Source organism: Corythoichthys intestinalis, chromosome 13, assembly GCF_030265065.1.
Source record: "Corythoichthys intestinalis isolate RoL2023-P3 chromosome 13, ASM3026506v1, whole genome shotgun sequence".
Lineage (NCBI taxonomy): Eukaryota > Metazoa > Chordata > Actinopteri > Syngnathiformes > Syngnathidae > Corythoichthys > Corythoichthys intestinalis.
The window spans coordinates 43,125,311-43,138,883 of NC_080407.1; the positions used below are offsets into that span (position 1 = coordinate 43,125,311).

Below are 13,573 nucleotides of genomic sequence, written 5' to 3' on the forward strand. Positions count from 1 at the left end.
GTGGGAGGGGCCAAAGAAGTTGGGTTTGTAGTGAGTTGGACGGCAACCAAAGGCAGGGACCTTGGCAGTCCGACCCCCAGCTACAGAAGCTAACTCTTGTGTGTTAACCATTTGGATCATTCTTGTCCCAAGTGTCCTCAAATAGCAAAAAGAAATGAAAAAGTGCATCGTAAAAAAAGCTTGAGTTTACATGTGGGGAGCTTTACACATTAATGCGTACAGCATTTCTTAACAATGAATGGCTTTCTCCTGTCACTGCAGTCCGGTTTGACGCCCATCCACGTCGCAGCCTTTATGGGTCACCTCAACATCGTCCTGTTGCTGCTGCAAAACGGAGCTTCTCCAGACAGGAGTAACATTGTGAGTGAAATGTGTTGCATCGGCTTCGCGAATGCAACGGCGTAATACGTCAAATTTACACCGTATAGCGTGGCGAAACATCACTACACATGGCGGCCAGGGCTGGTCAGGTGGAGGTGGTTCGGTGTCTGCTGAGGAACGGCGCGATGGTAGACGCAAGGGCTCGAGTAAGTGCCGCTCAAATCTATGAACGTGTTCCGACAATAAATATCTGTCATTTCAATGGGATTGTTTTCGTGTTCAGGAAGAGCAGACGCCCCTCCACATCGCCGCCCGTTTAGGAAAAACGGAGATTGTCCAGCTGCTGCTGCAACACATGGCCCACCCAGATGCGGCCACCGCCAACGGCTACACTCCTCTTCACATCGCTGCCAAGGAGGGCCAGGTGGAGACCGCCTCGGTTCTGTTGGAGGCGGGAGCTTCTCACTCGCTTTCAACAAAGGTGGGACGCTCGACCAATGACGCTTCTAGAATTGTAAAATCAAATCAGGCATGTCCTTACTTACCCCAAGCCCAAGTACAAAATGGACTGCCTGTACTAGTACTTTTGCAAATGATTGAGTATTCATTTAATGGTTTTCCGCAGAAAGGATTTACTCCCCTTCATGTTGCCTCAAAATATGGAAGCCTAGACGTGGCCAAACTTCTGCTACAGCGTTGCGCACCATGTGATTCTGCAGGGAAGGTTAGCATCAAAACTGACAAGATTTTCTAAACGTTTCCTTATACCTGAGCTTTCCCTTATGTTGTAGAATGGCCTTACCCCGCTCCATGTCGCAGCACATTATGATAACCAGAAGGTGGCTCTTCTACTTTTGGATAAAGGTGCATCCCCTCACATGATTGCTAAGGTAAGCTCTATTTCAATGTTAAATGTTGATGGGTGATGCCATTGTGACTCTGGCAAGATTCAATAAGTCTGTCTTTTTGGAATAGAATGGTTACACCCCTCTGCACATTGTGGCCAAGAAGAACCAAATGGACATTGCTAAAGTGCTACTGAGCTACGGGGCCGAGACCAACGTCCTGACCAAACAAGGTGTCACGCCTCTCCATTTGGCCTCAGAGGAAGGACACGCCGATATGGCTGCGCTGCTCCTGAGTAAGGGAGCTCACGTCAATACCCCGACTAAGGTATTGCGGAACCTTCTAACTGTTAGCATTTGAACTATCGCAACGTTTAGCATAACAAGTGAGCGTTTGACCAATTTCGTTCTCGGCCCTGCTGAAAAATAGTGTGAACAGTCGACCCTGAAAATCAGATTTGAGGAGATATATGATTGGAGTCCGATATGCCTGCAGTCTGAACACACCCTAAAATAGTTTTGACCAGTTTTTGGGTACGGAATCCATAACCGACCTCAGTCTTTTTTTTTTTTTTTTTTTTTTCAATCACATTAGGATTTTCTTTCAGAGTTTACTATAGTGCACACAATCCACGTAATCCAGTTAAATCAGTCAATATTTGAGTTTTCTTATTAAACAAACGCATATATTTTTCAAGTTAAAAGAGTGAGATCAGTTCTGGGATTCCGCATAATAAGTGTCTGACCGAAAACAACAGAACGTTGGTCCCTCAATGTTATCATGCCCATGTATTCAACTTTCTCTCCTTAAATTGCTAGCATTCTGTCATGTCTCTCGTGGAATAGAATGACACGACAGTTGATTGTTTGCATGTTACCCGTCTTCGCTTTAGTGTGGCCTTACCGCCATTCATTTGGCAGCACAAGATGATAAGGTCGCTGTTGCGGAGATCCTGGCTAGGAACGGAGCCAACCTTAATCACCAGACCAAAGTAAGGAAACAAAAATGCAATATTTTCAATACATAAAATTTGGACCTTTTGTAAGGCGGTTCTTACTTTGCAGCTGGGCTACACTCCTCTAATTGTTGCATGCCACTATGGAAACACAAAGATGGTTAACTTCCTTCTTCAAAATGGAGCCAGTGTGACCGCAAATACAAAGGTATGAAATCATACCTGAATTCTTCCGCGAAGGATGTTTGGAACCACGAAGTAGCGCGGGGCAAAACTCTTTGGCTGTAACCCTTCTGCAGAATGGATACAGCCCTCTTCACCAGGCGGCCCAACAGGGGAACACACACATCATCAACATACTGCTGCAGTACGGGGCCAAGCCAAATGCTGTCACTGTTGTAAGTAAATGTATTATTTATTATTATTTATTTACTATTCATTATCAATATATGGGTCAGGAAATCATGCTATGATATTGTACTATACAAGTAATAAACAGAATGGTGGTCAATGGTACCCGACCGGTTTAATTTGGGGGCATTTCAGATCATTTGCTGTTGATTTTCAGTCACTTCCCATTTGAGTTTTGAGTTAGGAAGTGGCTCGGGAATGAATAGGCAGTGACTCAAACTCAACAGGAAGTGACCTGTATATGCCCTGAAATGAGCAGAAAGTGACCTGTAAATGCCCCGAAAATTAGGAAATGCCCCGGTTTCGGTCATTCACCCATCCCGGTCTAAATGGATTGGATGTCAAGTGCCGTCAATGTAGAGACGGCAAGAACGAAAAGTGGTATTTGGTATGTGGCAAAATTGATTTTGCCATGTGGCATTTTTTTAGCCATGTGGCATTTTTTTTCGCCATATGGCAAAAAGTATTTTGGCATGTGGCATTTTTTTTTACCATGTGGCAAAATGTATTTTGGCATGTTGCAGGTTTTTTTTTTTTTTTTTTGTACCACGTGGCAAAATTTATTTTGGAATGCACTTTATTTTTTGCCATGTGGCAAATTGTATTTTTGCATGTGGCATTTTTTTAGCCATGTGGCATTTTTTTTCGCCATATGGCAAAAAGTATTTTGGCATGTGGCATTTTTTTTTACCATGTGGCAAAATGTATTTTGGCATGTTGCGTTTTTTTTTTTTTTTTGTACCACGTGGCAAAATTTATTTTGGAATGCACTTTATTTTTTGCCATGTGGCAAATTGTATTTTGGCATGTGGCATTTTTTGGCCATGTGGCATTTTTCTTTACTATGTGGCAAATTGTATTTTGGCATGTGGCATTTTTTTGCCTTGTGGCAAAATGTATTTTGGCATGTGGCATTTTTTTTGCCATGTGTCAAAATGTATTTTGGCTTTCAGTATTTTTTTTACCATATGGCAAAATGTATTTTGGCATGTGGAATGTTTTTGCCATGTGGCAAAATGGATTTTTGGCATGTGGCATTTTTTTTGCCATGTGGCAAAATGTATTTTGGCGTGTGGCATTTTTTTTGGCCATTTGGCTTTTTTTTTTACCATGTGGAAAAATGTATTTTGGCATTTTTTTGCCATGTGGCAAAATGTATTTTGGCATGTGGCATTTTTTTGGCATGTGGAAAAATGGATTTTGGCATGTGGCATTTTTTGCCTTGTGGCAAAACTGATTTTGGCATGTGGCATTTTTTGGGCATTTGGCATTTTTTTGGTATGTGACAAAATTTTGTTTTGGCATGTGGCATGTTTTTTTCCATGTGGCAAAATGTATTTTGGCATGTGGTATTTTTTTGCCATGAGGCAAAATGAATTTTGGCATGTAGCATTTTTTACCTTGTGCCAAAATGTATTTTCGGCATGTGGCATTTTTACCATGTGCCAAAATGTATTTTGGTAAGTGGCATTTTTACCGTGTGGCAAAAATATATTTTGGCATGCGGCATTCTTTTGCCATGTGGCAAAATATATTTTGGCATGTGCCATTTTTTTGGGATGTGGCAAAATTTATTTTGGCATGTGGTGGGTTTTTGCCATGTGGCAAAATGTATTTTCGCAGGTGCCAATTGTTTTTTTGTATGTGGCAAAATGGGAAAAAAATGCCACATGCCAAAATACATTTTGCCACATGGCAAAAAAAAAAAGCCACATCCCCAAATATTTGCCACATGGTGCAGACGCAATTTTGCCACATACCAAATGCCACTTTTTGTTCTCGGCTCTGCTGGGACAATGGCAGTCATTCATTCTAGTGGGAGTTTTTGTTTGGTCGCAATTGTTTGTTTTTAAACTGTTAATATCTTTTTGAAATGTTATACGGATCCTTGGTCGGAGCATATTGATAACCTTTTGGAATACAAAGTATCACGATATATCACGATTTCTAGTGGTCAGTTCTCACTTACATGCGCTCACAGACTTGAGTTTGTCATGTCACGCCTAGAACGGGAACACCGCTCTGGGTATTGCTCGACGGCTGGGTTACATCTCCGTCGTGGACACGCTGAAGGTCGTCACAGAGGAAATCATCACCACCACCACGGTAGGCTACACCATCCCCTTGGGAATCTGCTTCTATAACCAACAACAACAAAAATCCCACAACCAGACGGTGACAGAGAAACACAAGATGAATGTGCCAGAAACCATGACTGAAGTACTGGATGTCTCAGATGAAGAAGGTCAGTTGCCAGAAAAATCTGTGATTTCCTGCAGTTTCTCATGATGACCTAACTCCCACTTTGAAGGCGATGACACCATAACGGGAGACGGAGGGGAGTATTTAAGAGCTGAGGACCTCAGAGAGCTCGGAGATGATTCGCTGCCTGGACAGTATCTAGATAACATGAACTACCTCTGCTTCGCTAACGATGGGGCGCACGCCGGCAGGTAAAGCCAACACAATTGGAACAACTCGCTTGAAATTCACTGAGGACTTGCTTGAAATCTAAAGGTTAAGAGTTGAGACTTTAAGGCTCCCACGTTGAGAATGACCTGATTTTCTTTATCTTGAATGTAGCTCAGACAGGTCTTTCACTCCCACGCGCCAAAGCTACTACTATAAACCTGAAAACATGATGGATGAAATGCTCAGCTGTCAGGTACGTACGAGCGTGTGCAGATTCATTCCGGTTTTACACCAATTCAGGGTTGTGAGACCATTTTTTCGCTTTTGCTTGAACAGACCTCATCGCTTTTAAGAGAAAACGAGAGGGACTCGTACCGGTTGAGTTGGGGCACGGAGAATCTGGACAACATAGCTCTATCCTCAACTCCACTCCACTCTGGGTATGTATGCATGTCCGATTTTTGATGTTAGAAATGGGATAGCATAGCTCCAGAAGAACAATGACACAGTTTGACAATAGCTTACTGCCTCGCGACAATGTCCTTGTCCCTCAGTTTCCCTTTTTGTGCGATCTGTTTGATATTTGGTGTCAGAAGTCTGATCCCATTCTAACACCAGTGTACAACCATCAGAAAAGTTACTCTTTGTTTGACTTGACACAAAGCTAAAGACTAGTACAGTGGTTCTTCACCTAGGTTCGATTGAACCCCAGAGGTTCAGTGAGTAAGTCTAAGGCAGGGGTCTCCAAACCGGTCCTCAAGGGTCGCTGTGGGTCCTGATTTTTGTTCCGACCGATCGAGTACCGACAGTTTAACCAATGGAGTTTCTGCTAAAACAAGCAGCACCTGACTGCAATCAACTGATTACACTTGCAAGACACCAGATTGGTGCATAGGTGTTGTCTTGTTTTGTTGGAGTGAAATCCTGCGCCCACTGCGGACCTATGTGGAATAGTTTGGAGATCACTGGTCTAAGGGGTTCGCAAGGTAAAGAAACGGAGAGCCCTTTTTTCATATGCTGATTAAATCTAGGCAAAGTGGCTTTTTAGACCAGGTTTTGGACTGGTTTGCTCCCAATTTGATGGGAGGATGAACTTGTTTGCTTAGTGGAATGTTGATTCACACTTGGTATGAGGGAATGCAACAGACCAATGGGCAGCGTGGTCTCAAATTTTGACTTGTTTAAACGACATGCTGGCAAAACTAGAAGAACTTTGAACGAGAATTTGCTACATTATCGTCTAATTCCGAAGGGTTCATTGAATCCGCATGTGAAATTTGTGGGGTTCGGTACCTTTAGCAGGGTTAAGAACCATTGCAATGAGGAACTTCCTCTGCATCGTCTCGATAAGGTAACCGGCGTCAATCCCTAAAGGAGCCCCGTCTTCCTGTGAGATTTATTCTAGAATCTCAGATCACTCTGTCAGTAACGTTAGCCACACTTCTGCTATCATGACGCCTTTTCAGATCACTCTGTCAGTAACGTTAGCCACACTTCTGCTATCATGACGCCTTAGGACAGGGGTGTCAAACCGGTCCTCAAAGGGCCGCAATGGGTGCTGGATTTCACTCCAAACGAGATGAATCTTACAAGTAGAATCAGTTGACTGCAGTCAGGTGTTGCTTGTTTTAACAGGAATCTCATTGGTTGAACTGTTTGTGCTGGATCGGTTGGAACAAAGACCAGGATCCTTAGTGGAATTGGTTTGACACGCGTGCCTCAGGAGAATGCGTGATAGGATAGCACCAACTGGTGGTGGATGCTGGTCTTTTAATGAGAGGAAGCTCAAAATGTGTCTGTATGTGAGCACTTAGTGACTGTGGTGCGGCTCAGCGGCACCTGCTGCTCGATAGGGAAAGAAACTAAAGTGCTAAAAGTCAAGTCTCCAAAACACAAGCAACTACAGTAGAAGAAACACCAGAAATAAGCTAGAAGTGCCGCTAGGATGATTAGGAAAGTCTCCGGTTCAACTCAAAACAACGGAATGAAAATTGAAAAATGCCTCCCGCGGATTTTTATACGATAAGATTCACTGATTTCACTGTCAATCAAAAAGGGATTCAGCATCAGACAGATCATGCAGAGAATCAGAGTGTCTGGGCCAGCCGAGCTCTGCCCACTGCTACAGACCCCCAGAGATGCACAGCTTCCCGTGGGCAAGATAAACCCAGCCTTTAACTAATGATTTGTCTCTGTTCGTTGTTGTGGAACAATGCGCACTGAACTCTCCACACTGTTTAAAGGACTGTGAAACTGAGCGAATGAATGAAAAGCAAGTCGCATCGAATGCAGTGATAAAAGGCTAATTCATACGGTCTTAGCACTAGAACTACCAAGGGTGGATCAGTTGATACAATTCACTTTTGTTACCAGAGAAGGGTCATCTGACTCTAATTAGCATATCTTTTTGGAGCATTGAGGTCCTCATTAGTCATTCCCATTCACACTTGCAAAACCACAGGGTTGGATTGCTTCAATTAGCATCTTAAGTATTTGCAGGGCAGGGCTGCCTTGGCTTTGTCAGACAATGGACCACTCAGACAGGCAATCGGGCGGACAACCTTTTTACTGTATGTGTGACAAAACAGCTGTTTGAGCTGCTGTGGAAAGTTCTTTGGGCATACATAATAAACTGTGAACCTGGACAACTGAATGTTGGACTTGTCAAGACAAGGTGCTTGATGGGATTTGTTCCAGGTGTTCTAACACTCAATTTTCCGAAATGTAGACAGTCTGGTTTGGCTACAGTTCTGGATGCTAGTCGTAGTTTCATGATTTGCAAATATTCAAGATGTTAATTGCAGCTATCCAGAGTGAAACCCCCCCTTCACACCTAGGCTGCTTGATTGCTTGTTTGAGTGGTCTATTGTTTGACAAAGCAAAGTAGTCATTTTGGTATTGATCATTTGTCGCCTTTCTGGTATTTCTTTATAGCCCCAAAAACTCTGGGGCTTCCAGTGTTACAGCAATTGACTCTAACTCCAATAGGTGTGTTTTGCCAAATAGCTTTAAGAACAAAGAGTTGGCTAGCGAGCATTTTTCAGGGTTGAGTGTACCAATTTTATTCACGTATCTGGCAGAACGTAAGTTATTCTGACAGTGTCCTTCTTCTTTCTCTGCGTTTCACTGGAATTCCGTCCGATGTTTTTAGCCGTTCCTCACCATGCCGTGATCATACGGACCACAGCAGGTGATTTGATTCAACCGTTCTTAATACATTTTAATTTTTTGTCCGACATTTTTTTTTTCTCATCCAAACGTTGTTTTAATGTGGTTGTTACATTTTGTATCTCTCTATTGAACACTTTGTTTTTGTGTCTGCCTTTTGAACGCTGTTGTGTTGTCATCACACTGACATCCTGTCTGTTTAAAACTGGCTGTTGTGACTGGTTTGTTTCACATTCGCAATACTGACAAAGATTTGGAGGTAAATACATACAGTGGGGCAAATAAGTATTTAGTCAACCACTAATTGTGCAAGTTCTCCCACTTGAAAATATTAGAGAGACCTTTAATTGTCAACATGGGTAAACCTCAACCATGACAGACAGAAGGTGGGGAAAAAAACAACCAGAAAATGACATTGTTGGATTTTTAAAGAATTTATTTGCAAATCATGGTGGAAAATAAGTATTTGGTCAATACCAGAAGTTCATCTCAATACTTTGTTATATACCCTTTGTTGGCAATAACGGAGGCCAAACATTTTCTGTAACTCTTCACAAGCTTTTCACGCACTGTTGCTGGTATTTTGGCCCATTCCTCCATGCAGATCTCCTCTAGAGCAGTGATGTTTTGGGGCTGTCATTGGGCAACACGGACTTTCAACTCCCTCCACAGATTTTCTATGGGGTTGAGATCTGGAGATTGGCTAGGCCACTCCAGGACCTTGAAATGGTCCTTACGAAGCTACTCCTTTGTTGCCCTGGCTGTGTGTTTGGGATCATTGTCATGCTGAAAGATCCAGCCACGTCTCATCTTCAATGCCCTTGCTGATGGAGCGGGATTTTCACTCAAAATCTCTTAATACATGGCCCCATTCATTCTTTCCTTTACACAGATCAGTCGTCCTAGTCCCTTTGCAGAAAAACAGTTCCAGCATGATGTTTCCACCCCCATGCTTCACAGTGGGTATGGTGTTCTTCGGATGCAATTCAGTATTCTTTCTCCTCCAAACACGAGAACCTGTGTTTCTGCCAAAAAGTTCTATTTTGGTTTCATCTGACCATAACACATTCTCCCAGTCGTCTTCTGGATCATCCAAATGCTCTCTAGCGAACCGCAGAGGAGCCTGGACGTGTACTTTCTTCAGCGGGGGGACACGTCTGGCAGTGCAGGATTTGAGTCCCTGGCGGCGCATTGTGTTACTGATAGTAGCCTTTGTTACTGTGGTCCCAGCTCTCTGTAGGTCATTCACTAGGTCCCCCCGTGTGGTTCTGGGATTTTTGCTCACCGTTCTTATCATTTTGACGCCACGAGGTGAGATCTTGCATGGAGCCCCAGATCGAGGGGGATTATCAGTGGTCTTGTATGTCTTCCATTTTCTAATAATTGCTCCCACAGTTGATTTCTTTACACCAAGCGTTTTACCTATTGCAGATTCAGTCTTCCCAGCCTGGTGCAGGTCTACAATGTTGTCTCTGGTGTCCTTCGACAGCTCTTTGGTCTTGGCCATAGTGGAGTTTGGAGTGTGACTGACTGAGCTTGTGGACAGGTGTCTTTTATACCGATAATGAGTTAAAGCAGGTGCCATTAATACAGGTAACGAGTGGAGCCTCGTTAGACCTCGTTAGAAGAAGTTAGACCTCTTTGACAGCCAGAAATCTTGCTTGTTTGTAGGTGACCAAATACTTTTTTTCCACTCGAATTTGGAAGAAAAAAAAATTTAAAAATCCAACAATGTGATTTTCTGTTTGTTTCTCCCCACAGTCTGTCTCTCATGGTTGAGGTTTACCCATGTTGACAATTACAGGCCTCTCTAATTTTTTCAAGTAGGAGAACTTGCACAATTGGTGGTTGACTAAATACTTATTTGCCCCACTGTATGTGTCAGCAAAGCAAAGCGGCCTCTTCTGACCTTGACCAGGCAAGATATAACATTCTTTCTTTGTGAACAATAATGTTAAGGAAAAAGCATTTCTTCATTGCAGGCAGCAATCAACAACAGCGTTTCTTCATTGCAGGCACCAATTGATAAAAGCAAATATTATAATAACAATTTAATAACTATTTCATCAAATACATTTCATGAAGCAAAAGCATTTGGTAAGTAATAAAATGCAACAATATGAATCCTTAAATGTATTGAAGTTGACCTGTGGAGCCTAGGCCGGTTTATACCGGTCAGAAAGACAAGGCAGTATTATCAAGAGCTAAACATGTCTATAGTTATCAATTCCAAAAATGTCTCTTACTGCATAGAACAATACTGTATTATGAGCCTCCATTGGTAAAAGCAAATATTTAATAACCATTTAATAATTATCACTTTCCATCTCGTTGCCTTTGCTGTCTAAGACCGGAAGAAAACTAATTTGACTAGAGTCCCACAAAACCGTCCAAAGACAAATACACACCCCTGTAGTGGCTTGGCGGTGAATTACAGAGCAACGCGTTCAATTGGCGCAGAACTTCGAATGCTCAATGACGACGTAGGGTCTACGCCGTCGCACCACCACCACACGAACTATCGTCTGTTATCATATGGCGAGGGTGTGCATGTAGCATGTAAGCAAAAACACTGTTTCCCTTCAGTGTTAAATCATCTCTGCTGTCCTGTTCAGCTTCCTGGTTAGCTTCATGGTAGATGCAAGGGGCGGATCCATGCGAGGCTGCCGCCATAATGGCCTGCGTATCATCATCCCACCTGGGAAGTGCAGCGCTCCCACACGTGTAACCTGCAGGCTGGTAAAAAGGCACCGCCTGGCCAGCATGCCCCCCATTGTTGAGGGCGAGGGTCGAGCCAGCAGGTTTATTGAGGTGGCACCATTTGGAGGACAGCTTCTCGGGTAAGGACGCCGACCCTTTCTTAAAAAGTCGGTCTGATAGTTTGTCAGAAATGGGATCAAATGCATCCAAAACCAAATGCTTTCTTTTCTCAATTAATGCTGCGTATTGGAACATCAATGGCGTAGTAAGCTCCACCTCCCCAGTGCGCCACCACCTCTCAATGAGGGGGAGAGTTTGGTGAGCAGAATCCTCCAGCTCGGCCCACCGGGGACAAATTTCCTGGGGTATGCTGCAAAAAAAGAAGAAATGATTGTGCACAGGAAAGAGTCCACATGTGCTTATTGTATATTTTCGATGATTTGGTCTGTAGCTGTGCTTCGACGTCCGGCGTTTTAAATGTGTGGTGTATTCACAGTGATCTTGCAAAGTGTTTGTTTCATTTTTACAAAACTGATGATCACGTTAGGTGAGCATTTCTAAAAACTGGTTGTTCCTCCACCCAGTCCTGTAATCGTGGAGGTTCCCCACTTTGCTTCTCTCCGTGGGGGGGAGCGGGAGCTGGTCATATTGAGGAGTGAGACAGGAGAGAATTGGAAGGAACATCAGTGTGAGCATACCCAAGAAGAACTCAACCAGATTCTCAACAGCACAGAAGAAGGTCAGTGTCCTGTGTTTTGCTTAACATCCTAATGCGTTACTAAATCCTCCTGGGCTGAGCCGTGGAATCATAAAAATACAAAGTATAAACAATACATTCCGATGTACCCGCTTATCATATCTTTGAACAGGAGAGTTTAAATGTTTACATAAAGGAAAACAGTGATTGAATATGTGAATTGAAGGAATCTGACCTTTCAGCCAGATTGCCGGAATCACGCTAGCTGAACCGCTGAAACCGTGCTAGCGCAATTCCAACGACCCGGGCCGGCGCAATTCCAACAACCCAGCCACGCTTTCACCTTAGTCTTAACCCCTTGTACTGACTCCATTTTAAAAGCCGCTAAAAAGCTTCAAAACACAAGTTGACAATTTTATTCCAAGTCAGCAGCAATCATACAGCACAGAGAGACCCTGGTGAGGAGGCATACTGGATCCAGGGTCACTAACAACAAGTACACAAGAGATTCCCGAGAAAAATTACAACGATTAGTTAAACATTCAGTCTTTTAAAGCAGTGTTTTTCAACCACTGTGCCGCGGCACACTACTGTGCTGTGGCGTGTCTGGTGTGCCGTGGAAAATCATCCACTACCACCTAATTGATGTCAAAATGTTTGTCCAATGGTCGGTGGTCATGCAATATTCTTCGTTATCAGTAGGTGTCAATGGGTAACTAAATAATTTGTTTAGTGCTGTGTAAGAAGTTAGAGTGGAACTAGCGGCAGCGGGCAGGCAGCTAGCTAGCAGCGGCCAGCTAGCGGCGGCCGGCTAGCAGTGTCCGGCTAGTGGTGGCTAGCTACCTCGCTAGCTAGCGGTGACCAACTACCGGCTAGCAGTGTCCGGCTAGCGGTGGCTAGCTAGCTAGCTAGCGGTGACCAGCTGCCGGTGGCCGGCTAGCGGCGGCCAGCTAGCAGTCTCCAGCTAGCGGCGGCCGGCTAGCAGTGTCCGGCTAGCGGCGGCTAGCTAGCTAGCGGTGACCAGCTACTGGCTAGCAGTGTCCGGCTAGCGGTGGCTAGCTAGGTAGCTAGCGGTGACCAGCTGCCGGCGGCCGGCTAGCGGCGGCCAGCTAGCAGTTCCCAGCTAGCGGCGGCCGGCTAGCAGTGTCCGGCTAGTGGTGGCTAGCTACCTAGCTAGCTAGCGGTGACCAGCTACCGGCTAGCAGTGTCCAGCTAGCGGCAGGCGGCTAGCAGTGTCCGGCTAGTGGCCAGCTAGCTAGTTGCAGTGGCCAGCTGGCTAGTGGCGGCCAGCCAGCAGCGTCCGACTAGTGGCGGCCAGCTAGCTAGCAGCGGCGGCCAGCCAGCGGAGTCCGGCTAGCAGCGGCCAAGCCAGCTAGCGGCAGCGGTCAGCCAGCAAGCGGTGGTCGTCAGCCAGCTAGCGGCTGCAGTCAGATAGCTAAAGGCGGTGGCTAGTTGGCTAGTGGCGGCCAGCCAGCAGCGTCCAACTAGTGGTGTCTGGCTAGCGGCGGCCAAGCCAGCTAGCGGTGGCCATCAGCCAGCTTGCGGCGGCACTCAGCCAGCTAGCAGTGTCCGGCTAATTAGTGGCGGCCAGGTAGCTAGCGACTACGGTCAGCCAGCTGCGGCGGTCAGCCAGCTATCAGTGTCCAGCTCGCAGCGGCGGTCAGCTTGCTAGTGGCAGCCAGCTAGCTAGCGGCGGCGGTCAGCCAACTAAAGGCGGCTGCGGCCAGCTAGCTAGCGGCGACGGCCAGCTAGCAGTGTCCCGCTAGCAGCTAGCTATTGTTGATATAATTGACAATCATTTTTACATTTTTTGATGGTGGCGTGCCATGGGTTTTTTTTTTAATGAAAAAAGTGTGCCATGGCTCAAAAAAGGTTGAAAAACACTGTTTTAAAGGCTCTGGTGAGGTGGGCTGTGGTCTAGAAGAATGGTGTGTTTGGGCGTTGTTTAGGATTATTCTCTGTGTGGATTGGACAGGAGGGTTTCGGGCATTACTGTTGTAAGGACAACGAGAGTTAAGGATTTTACCATCCTCAGCGCCACGTGAGTGCCAAATGTTCACTTC

At 45.0% G+C, this 13,573-nt stretch overlaps 1 protein-coding gene across 6 annotated transcripts in view; it reads left to right on the forward strand.

Moving 5' to 3' along the window:
* The window catches only part of LOC130927921 (ankyrin-3-like), a 76,397-nt gene that overhangs the window by 41,302 nt on the left and 21,522 nt on the right, over positions 1-13,573 (forward strand). For 2 of the 6 annotated variants that reach the window (XM_057854054.1, XM_057854055.1), the window contains 18 exons: positions 262-360; positions 429-527; positions 605-802; positions 947-1,045; positions 1,113-1,211; positions 1,297-1,494; positions 2,060-2,158; positions 2,232-2,330; positions 2,422-2,520; positions 4,541-4,639; positions 4,706-4,778; positions 4,845-4,986; positions 5,117-5,198; positions 5,282-5,385; positions 8,097-8,135; positions 10,729-10,953; positions 11,080-11,178; positions 11,398-11,552. In XM_057854054.1, the coding sequence (XP_057710037.1) occupies positions 262-360; positions 429-527; positions 605-802; positions 947-1,045; positions 1,113-1,211; positions 1,297-1,494; positions 2,060-2,158; positions 2,232-2,330; positions 2,422-2,520; positions 4,541-4,639; positions 4,706-4,778; positions 4,845-4,986; positions 5,117-5,198; positions 5,282-5,385; positions 8,097-8,135; positions 10,729-10,953; positions 11,080-11,178; positions 11,398-11,552 (2,107 nt within the window). The remainder of the gene's footprint in view (positions 1-261; positions 361-428; positions 528-604; positions 803-946; positions 1,046-1,112; positions 1,212-1,296; positions 1,495-2,059; positions 2,159-2,231; positions 2,331-2,421; positions 2,521-4,540; positions 4,640-4,705; positions 4,779-4,844; positions 4,987-5,116; positions 5,199-5,281; positions 5,386-8,096; positions 8,136-10,728; positions 10,954-11,079; positions 11,179-11,397; positions 11,553-13,573) is intronic. The other 4 variants (XM_057854058.1, XM_057854056.1, XM_057854059.1 and 1 more) reach the window with 3 other exon arrangements.